The following is a 10,653-nucleotide window of genomic DNA, read 5'->3' on the forward strand; positions in this document are numbered from 1 at the left end:
AGAGTGTTACACAAATGACAATTGACAATTGAGATTGCGCATGGCTTCCGACAAAGCCATAATCGAAACACATTAGGATGGTTAAGATACCATTGTGGCTATGTTATTTAAGAAATAGATTTTCTAGAATCGTTCTAGGTAATAAAGAACAATGAGAAATATTTACAACGGAAATTGAGTACACTTGCAATCATGAGATGTGCAAGAAGGATGAGTCCCGCACACTGTGAAAACAGTGGGAGCTATTCTAAGGCTAGAGGGCCTATGTCTTGATTGGATCTCGACACGTACTCAGAAAGTTTTGTAATGCAAATGTATACATTACAAAGGAAAACGAGTATGTAGTAAGGTTGAGTAAGGTACAAGAAGTTGATAAAACCTACTAACCAAAGCCTTCTCATAGGCTTAACATGATGAGTCATGTCATTTCAATTAAATTGAGATGAACAACTACATTCAAGATCAAACTGGATTATAGAATATGAAGTAGTAATCAGGCATTGACTATTCATATGTGATAATCGCATTTGTCGTTCGAGTTTTACTTTAAAACTCTTTATTATACTTTGTTACATCCAAACGGGTTGTATGACGATATTGAACCCCGTTAAAGTGAACCCGATTAACATAGTATTCGCCCATAGTCACTTGTATGAGGTAACGTCTCGAAGTGACTAGAGTGTGATGCGATTGATGGCAAGTTCAGTGCCATACAGTCATGTGAGATGACTAGTCGATCACATAGGCAGACTGTTAGGAACACTTTGTCGGGCAGTGACCGCTTATAGAGTTCTGGCAAATTTATATAGCCTGGTCGTGGCGAGAGATACTATAGTATTCTAATGAGTCGATTCTTTTGACTAAAGACTGTTCATCTAAGGTGGCACAGTTTCAGATTAACTTTGATTTGTGTTACTACGACCTTCGTAAATGGGGTCAAATGGGCATATTTTGGGTTATGATGGATGTGGCTAGTCGAAGGGAATAAGTGCGATAGGAATTGTCCACCCCCTTGTCAGGGTTAAAACAATATCTCAGGGCCACTCGAGGAGTAATGAACTGGAAATGCGTGGCCACGCTCGGATGGTATCTATGGTAGATAACTCTGGTCAATCAGTTATTCTCCAGATCGAGGAAACCACTCTCGATATGATCACTTGCAAGTACGACCCGAAAGACACCTTGCATTGAGTGGGAGATAGTAATAGAACAAGAGAATTGGTGACGCACACTTGTTGAGGACAAGTGGGAGATTGTTGGAGTAAGTGTCCCCGACAATAATGCGATCACAATTGTCGATCATATTGATCACATATTTAAATCTCATATCAAGAATACGAAAGGGATGATACATTACATATATAGTCAACTGGTGCACACATATCGGTAATGATTGGCTGGCTAGAGTTTGACATTACTGTCGTGCGACGGTGGTGATCAGTTGATCCCTTGAGGTCACACCTAAAGGACGATTCCCTTAATTGAAAAGGTTAATTAATTGTATGTCGATACAGATTAATTAATTCCTTAAAATTGAACAAATTATTATCATAAGAGAGAAAATAACATCTTATTATAATGTGATTAAATAAGATTTTATTTAGTAATTTAAGAAGTTATATTACTAAAATTAATCGGTATTTGCGAAACACGCGAGATGAGAATGATAAGTTAGTTATAATTACAACATGTTGTAAATTATATTAACTAGTATTTAAATGACCATTTTATGTGAAAATAATTTTGAATTACTAGTCAATTTGTTAAATGTGATTTATTTAATTTTTAAATGATATTTAATTTGTTAAATATGTATTTTAAATTAAAACATGACATATGACATGTCACATGTCACATGACATACAATTGTACAATTGACAAAAATAAAATGGACTCCATATTACACATATAAACCGAAAATTGGTGGGCAATGTTAGAAGTTTTGTCTTTTTCCATTTGTCTTATTCATTTGTCTAATATGCTTGATAGTGACATGACTATGGACAAAGGCTTACACATTTTGTCTTGTGAAGACAAAAAGAAAAAAAAAAGATAAATGGTCCTAATACCATATAGGCCACCGGTTTTTTGTAGAGAGAATTGAGAGGTTTTCTCAATTTTATTCATTCTTCTTATGTTTTATGAAAAACAATACCTTCTCTCTCTTATTCTTCATAAAATTCATTTTTATGAATCTAATTTGTACAAATCAAACACTAATAATACTAGTAGTAGTATATGAGTATTAGTAACCGATTTTAAGGTAAACCACATTACAAATATCTAGTACATGTTAGTTTGTGGGATTTAGGGATAGTCTTGGGTGCTACTTATTGGAGGGCTTCTATTTTGAAGTCATGAATGTTCATCCATTATTGGAAAGCTCAAGAACTAACAAGAAGGAGATCTTGTTGGTGCCCATAAGACCGAAATTATCATAGTAAGGGTTAATGATTTCTTCTCTTTTAATTTATGTTTGCATGCATAAGATCTAAATTAATTTTATGACTAAATTAATTTGTAGCATATAAGAATATGTTGTATAATGAGATATAGATTTCTAACAAGAGTATGAGAGAGTACAGATGAAGAGGAAGTAGTATCACGTACTACTTAACCTAGTTTAAATCCTCATTACAAAGCCCAACTCGACATAAGACAAAAACACGTATAGAAGGTAAAACCTCTCGATCGAGTAGAATAAAACCACTCGATCGAGAACATATCAAGGCAATGAATACCGATCGAACAGAAATGGTGTTGATCGAGAACTTCTTGTATCAGCCCTATTGATCGAGCATCAGAACAGCTTGATCGAGTGAATCTTCAATGGATAAAGCATTCGATCGACTAAATAATTAGTCGATCGAGCTATAATAGCACGTAGGACTTCTAGACACCTTCCGACGTCACCTCACGTGTCTTTTAAGTGATAGATTCCACAACTCCAATTCCTTATTCTCCAAAATGCATGCGGATGGGACAAGTTTAGGCTCGGTTTTGCTCCTTTCTAGTCTGTACCTGCATTTTATACAAGACAAACCAAAGTAGACTATTCGGGGGTGTTTATAGCTAGATGCTACATAAATTGTACAGAAATGCGTGTAAAAATGAGGTAAAAATCTTATATAAAATACACGCATCAGAGGTCGCGTGGGGGTCATTGGTGGTGTCGAGGAGGAAGAAAGCAAAGGGAGGTCGCGTGGGGTCGTTGGTGTGGTGCGGAGGGTGGAGTTTGTGGTCGTGTTGATTTGTTGTTGGTGACAGTGGTGTAGTGCGGAGGTGGGGTGGGGTTGTTGGCGGCATCAGGGAACGGAGGAGGAGGATGGACGGAGGAAATGAAGGAGTTTTTTATGTTTTGTTTTTGTTTTCTATGCTTTTGTTTGTATGAGAGTAACTGGAGAATGTAGAGAGAGATGAGAAGTTTGTGATAATGAGAGATGAGTGTGTAGTGAGGAAGGAGTTTGTGATAATAAGTGATGAATAGATTTGTGAGTAGCTTAATTGCAATGAGGAGCTAATTAGAGTAGATCGATTTGTGGCCATCCATTGAGATCTAATCTCACCCATCCGATCCCTTTTTCCAAAGGGCTTAGAAGGACTAAGGGACTCTTTAGATATGAGGGACTTATGAGAACCCTTCTCTCTCTCTCTCTCTCTCTCTCTCTCTCTCTCTCTCTCTCTATATATATATATATATATATATATATATATATTCTAATGAGTCCATTGCATCTTTTGAGTCCTTAAGTCCTTATAAGGACCTTTAGATGGACAACATCTAAGGTTGAGATTGTTTACAAAATATAGGCGAAAAAAAAGGGAAAAGCTTAGAGAGGAAAGAGGAAAACTTTGTCTGATTATTCTTCTTCCCAAGTAATGGTCTGACGGGATAATCTCTATATCCTCTGTAATATCTATCAAAACCAACCTATTTCCTTTCTTGACACACTTCTTCATCCACCTTTTATCTACTACTATTCTTCTCTCTAAAGCTGCGTTTCTCTATTCAACGCTCAAAATTCAGCTACAATTCTCTCTAAAACTTGCAAATCATCGTAGCCATGCAGATAATAGATGGCATCAATGGTATTTCTTCATTTTATTTATTGTTTTCAGTCACCGTTTTAATATTTTCAGTTGAATGTATAATCTGCATGTCATGGTATTTCTTCATTTTTATTATTGTTTTCAGTTACCGTTTTCATATTTTCAGTTGAATGTATCTTACCATTACTTTTGAAAGAATAATTCACAGTTACACTTTTGAAATTTGATGCTGAGTTTTAAATGAAGATTAGATTTCAGTTTTGAGTATCGAGTTTTGATATGAAAATGAATTTTGATTTTTCTAGTTTTCAACGTATTGGACTATACAAGTTTCAATTCTGACAACATTTACACTTACGTTGGACATTTACACTTTCAGACCATCATATTTACACAGTCCTTATCTTAACATTTACATTTACACTGGCACTTGTATTTGATTTATAGTTTACATTCACCATTTTCATATGAAGATTGTACAAATAATATTACTGTTGCTTTTTTTTTTAAATTGCTCCAGTTTTGATTGTTTCAATTTTCACTTTTGATTATTTTTCATAATCAAAATTGTACGTATTAGACTATGCAAATTAAAGGCCATCACAATCAAAATTCAAATGTGACATCATTTACACTTACATTGTTAATGAAGTATTTAAAAAATTGATAATTGCTCATTTACACTTCACATCTATTGACATTTACACTGATATTGCTCATTTACACTTTTAGAACATCACACTTACACTACATTTCTGATGACATTTACACTTACACTTTTGGACGTTTACATTTACACTTACACTTTGGGACAATTCGGACATTTACACATCCACGATCACACTTACACATCATATCTGGAACATTTACACTTGCATTTGACATTTACACTTTGATTCTCTTTAGATTTACATTTACATTTACACTTTGTTTCTCTTTACATTTACACTCTCAGATAAATATATTGTTTAAAACATTCACACTTACACTTCATATCTGATGACATTTACACTTACACTTCATATCTGTTACATTTACACTTCATTTTTTACATTTACCCTCTGTGAACTGTATTGACAAGTCCTATTTACAGATTCACTTAAGAAAAATGCAGTGCAACTTGACAGGCAGGAATTGTGCAGGGAGGTTGAAAAGAGGTTTACACCGTACATCGGGCAGGAGTTTGGGGGGATTGAGGACGCTGTAACATTTTATAAGATATACGTCATTGCTTGTAGGTTTGATGTGCGTAGGGACACAATGAAAATGTGGCGTGGCGGAGAGATGAAGTCAAAGCTTGTTGTTTGCAATCGAGAAGGTTTCGCTCACAAGGCGCCAAATAAAGATCAGAGTGACGGACTAGTTGGAGAGAATTCACAGAGGAGATTCAGAGTCACTAGAGTGGGGTGTAAAGTGAGGATAAGACTATATATGAAGAATGGTGTTCTATTAATTGACCGATTCCACGAGGGTCACAATCACGAGCTTATCTCACTTAAGGACAGAGACTTCCAGAAATTGTCGTGCAACATAACAGATTATCACAAGATGATAATCGTTTCGAACTCAAGGTTTAGTAATATATCATCACTGTTAATACTAATTCAATAAATCCATTCACGTTATATATGTCATATTTGTTATTAATTGACAGCTGAAGATAGGAGCAACAAAGACCTACAAAATCTGCAAAGAATAAGTGAATGGATTCGAAAACATTGGAGCAACTTTAAATGATTTTAAGAACTTCCATAGGGATGTTAAATGTTTCATTCACGAACGTGATGGTCAGTTGTTCGTAGACCATTTTAAGGAAATGACTGAAACAAGAATAAGTTTCTACTTTGACTACGATCTTGACGATGATGGCAGCCTACGTAGGGTTATATAGGTGGACAGTACTGCCCGAGATAACTATAAGATATTTGGTGATGCGGTGTCATTCGACCCAACTTACTCCACAAATAAGTATTCTATGGTTTTCAAACCGTTCACCGGTGTGGATCACCATAAACGATCAGTGACATTCTGTGGGGCTCTAATTGCAAGGGAAGATTATGAGTCATTTAATTGGGTTTTTAGCCGGTTTTTACATGCAATTGGGGGGGGGGGGGGAGGAACTCGAGTACATAATTACAGATCAGGACCCAGGTATTATCAAATCTGTCCCTCTTGTTTTCAAGACAGCACGACATTGGTTTTGTATGTGGCATATAATGAACAAAGTTCTCAGTATGTTTGGTGTCTCTAGGAGTGATTATTCTGACTTCATGGGGAAACTTAATGACATTATATGGGACAAGAAGCTTGAAGTAGCAGAATTCGATGCTATCTGGGAGCAAAATATTGAAGAGCATGGTCTTGGTGCTAATGATTGGTTTGCAGACACGTATGCTATAAGGGGACAGTGGGTGATGACACATTGTAAAGACTTGAAGATGGGGTCTGTTATGAGGACGACTCAAAGATCATAGAGCGAAAATAGCTTTTTTAAAAGGTTTGAGCATAAGTCAGGAACATTGGTTGAGTTTTGGATGCGTTTTGAGAGCGCTATGGACCAACAAAGACATACACAAAAGCAGCTTGACCACAATGATAAGCACTCGTCCCAGAAGACGTTAACACATCTGGCGTTAGAGAGTCATGGTGCAAAAGTGTGCACCTATTCATCTTTCTACTCCTTCAAGGAAGAGGCCATATACTCAATTGATACATGTAGAACCGGAGGTTTCACTGAGAGAGGCGAGCTAGAGGTAACTAGTATCAAAGATTCGTCCAGGGAAAAGAATTTTGAAGTTGTATACAGTCCAGGTAATTTAATTTACACTTTCCATATCATAACATTTACACTATCAATATCATCACATTAACACTTTCCATATCATAAAATTTACACTTTCCATAATATAACATTTACACTTTTCATAATATAACATTTACACTATCAATATCATCACATTTACACTTTCTATTTAATCACATTTAAATTTCCATATAATCACTTACACTGTTTGTAATGGCTTACACCGTTAGGGGATTTAAATTTTCATATAATCACTTACACTGTTTATAATTTCCCTATAATCACTTACACTGTTTGTAACATTCACACTTACATGATAGCCTTAACTGATGACCCAAGTACACATAAAGCAAGCTGCAGTTGTACAATGTTTGAACGAACCGGCATCCTATGCCGCCATATAATATGGATTTTTTCAGCAAATGGGATGAAGACTATACCAGACGATTATGTTGTAAATAGATGGGCGAAAGAGTATCTCCAATTAAGGATGTTCAATTGTAATGGTGAAGGGACAGACAACATGAAAATCATCGATGAAAAACAAATTGCAATGTCAATAATATGGTCGGAGGTTCATCAGACTGTAGGGCTCCTTTGAGGCAAAGGTGTGACTGATGTTGAAAGCTTCTCTGCTATAATTAGGGGATTTAAGGATACGCTATCACCGTTAGGGGAAGTGTTGAATATAAATCAACAAATGGAGAAAATTCTGCATTGTACGGCCAGTGAGGTAGTGACGATATTCCCACCTAAGAATTCAAAAAACAGGGTAGCGGTAAAAGAATGTTGTCAGCCAAAACAAAAGCACTGGCCTTGGCTAGAAAACCCAAACGTAAGTGTAAGAATTGCAAGAGAATGATAAATCACGATAAGAGGAACTGCCCTAACCCCTTTTCAGCACACACACACACACACACACACACACACCATTGTGCGATGGGTCGTCTGACCAAGAAGAAGATGAAGGAGAGGAGGAGGAAGAGCTGGAATCAGAAGAAGAATAGACGTCACAACAGTGATAATGTAGCTTTTGTATTTTGAATGTGTAACTTTAAAATTTGATGTGCTATCACTGGAACGAGGGATTAGGAATTGGTCTCATGGCAGCGTCACTTTAAACTGCAGTTGGTCTAACTTTGAGTAACAAAGTTACCCAGTCAAAGCATCAGAGTTACACTGTCATAAGACCAAAATGTCTCTGTTTTATTGGATTGCCAAACATTGTGTTACTTGAACTTACTTGAATTGACAATGTTATTTCAAGTAATATTTACACTTATGATTAAATCAAATCTAACCCTACCGTACACATTCAATGAAACTTTCATGTGTATGACACATTTACACTTTCAGTGTGATAACATTTACACTTTCCATCTCATCACATTTACACTTTCCCATATGCCCACATTTAACTTTCAATGAAACTTTTATGTGTATGACACATTTACACTTTCAGTGTGATAACATTTACACTTCCCATCTCATCATATTTACACTTTCCCATCTGACCACATTTAACTTTCAATGAAAATTTCATGTGTATGACATTTACAATTTCAATGTGATAACATTTACACTTCCCATATAATCACATTTACACTTTCCCATCTGACCACATTTAAATTTCAATGAACCTTTCATGTGAATGACACATTTACACTTTGAATATCGTCAGCTTTACACTTTGAATATCCCAATTAATGCTTTCAATAACACTTTCATCTGAATGAAACTAAAATTCAATTTCAATTGATTGTTAATTATCATAACAACTGACTGACATGTTCACAAAAAACCGATAGCATTACAGACATTAGTTTCAACATTGCCAACCAAAATACGAATAGTCAAGAACAAAAATAAAATAAAATAATATGTCCATAAATGGTTCAAAACATTCTTCACTTTGCGTTTCTTTTGTAACTTCCCCCATAATTCATCTTTTCCAGCTATAAACTCATCCACCTTCTCCATGAAAACGTCTCTGTTGATGTTTATGTCAGCTAGTACAAGGGTCGCCACCAACTCGACTACCAAGTACCGTCGATTCCTCTTCCTCTCCAAGTCTGGATGCTCAAAAGGTTCACCCTCTTACATCATCATATACATCATACAGAATATCCCTGATTCTGTTATGTTAGGAAGGGGTATTTGCCGCCTGAACTGGATTTGCCGATGCTCAAAGCTAGTAATCTAGTATCCCCTGTCGACGGTTCCAACATCCAAATAATCGCTAATAGCTGATGCCTGCAATGAAAGCACGTAAAATTAAATAAACAATATATTGTTCATCCTATTCGAAAGTTATTTATTGGCATCAGACTTACAACTAGACGAGTAACTTTGCACATTTCAGACTGGTCCTAGATGAGATGAGGTTGGTAGTCAAGAAGATCGACCGTTTGCGCTCTGAAATTTAAACATACGCATGTAAAGTGCCCACCAATGTTGACGAGTATGAAGATAAACTCAGCATTCAGGTTGAGAGTATTATCACAGTCCTGGATGAAGGTATCCCAAATTAGGTACAGTCGATCATTGATGGCATTAGACTGCGAACCTGTTTCAGGTATATCCAACAGCTGCATAATACACTCCTGTTCACAGGAGTGATTGAGACTACATAATAACCAGGAAAATAATGTATGAGTTTTAGGCTTTGGGGGGCGTTGATGTGGTCGAGGTCGTCACTCATCCAATCAAACACATTTATAATACTCAACAAACAACTAGTTAGCGGTAAGTCGAGGTCGATCCATGGGACGGTGTGCTTTGGGTTCTAAGTCTATCTATCTCAATTTATGCTAGTGTCACGATTTGGTTGGGTTTGTAGTTGTGTCTAAACTAATAAAAGCAATAAAGTAAACAATCAATAAAAAGGGAGGATGTGAACAATTGATTAAAGGAGCTAGGATATCATGGGGTCATAGGAGATTCATGGTGTTGATCATACAAACATGTTCACAAAGTTGCAAGCAATTAATGTTGTGGAGGAACCGAGTTGGGTTATGTCTTACGGTTCATAGGAAGAGTTGGGTCCCGGAGCCGAATCGATTAGATTGTGCAACACCTACAAGTCGACTTACTTTCCCCCTATTCAACTTCTATGCATGGTCTAACAAGACTCGAGTTGGTTTATATCTTACAAGTCAAGTTGAGTAGATAAGAGATGGTTGTAAATGCAAGGATTCATAGGCTTAGCATTTCATCAAACATAACATGTGCATAAAGTTGACATCACAACAAGCAAGCAATTTAATCATGTGAAAACATATTAGATTAAGCATGAATCAATCCCATGTTGGTTTCCCCTAATTACCCATTAATCCTAGCTAAAGAAACTACTCACTCATTATCATGGGAAACATGTCATTAATGGTGTCAATCATCACAACAAGTATAAACATGATAATAGAATGAAGAAATGAACAATAAAGATTAAAGATTAAAGGAATTATACCAACTTAAGATGATCCAAATAATAAAGCAAGAATAATAGAAGAAACTTGATTGATTGATGGAAGGTTGTCAATCTCCCAATAATAACCCAATAATCTTCAATTACCCAATAATAAACTTGAATAATAAATTTGAACAATAATTTAAAGAGAGATTAATGTATAATTTTGTGGAAAGATTGAATGATAATCTATTCTAATCTACTCCTAATCTAATCTAAGGAGGAATTTCTAATATGAAAACTTGATTCTAATCTAATAAAACTTCATCGTTTGATTATTACAAATGGGGTATTTATAGTGGAAATTAGGTGGATGCATTAGGGTTAACTAAGG

The 10,653-nt window shown here is 35.8% G+C and overlaps 1 protein-coding gene across 1 annotated transcript; it reads left to right on the forward strand.

Annotated features, from left to right (window-relative positions):
* Positions 1–6,602: 6,602 nt before the first annotated feature.
* Positions 6,603–7,454, forward strand: LOC141607587 (protein FAR1-RELATED SEQUENCE 9-like). Its single transcript, XM_074426938.1, has 2 exons — positions 6,603–6,861; positions 7,174–7,454. The coding sequence occupies exons 1-2, from the start codon at positions 6,603–6,605 to the stop codon at positions 7,452–7,454; spliced, it is 540 nt and encodes a 179-aa protein (XP_074283039.1).
* Positions 7,455–10,653: the final 3,199 nt, after the last annotated feature.

Source organism: Silene latifolia, chromosome 10 (assembly GCF_048544455.1).
Source record: "Silene latifolia isolate original U9 population chromosome 10, ASM4854445v1, whole genome shotgun sequence".
In the NCBI taxonomy this organism is placed as follows: Eukaryota; Viridiplantae; Streptophyta; class Magnoliopsida; order Caryophyllales; family Caryophyllaceae; genus Silene; species Silene latifolia.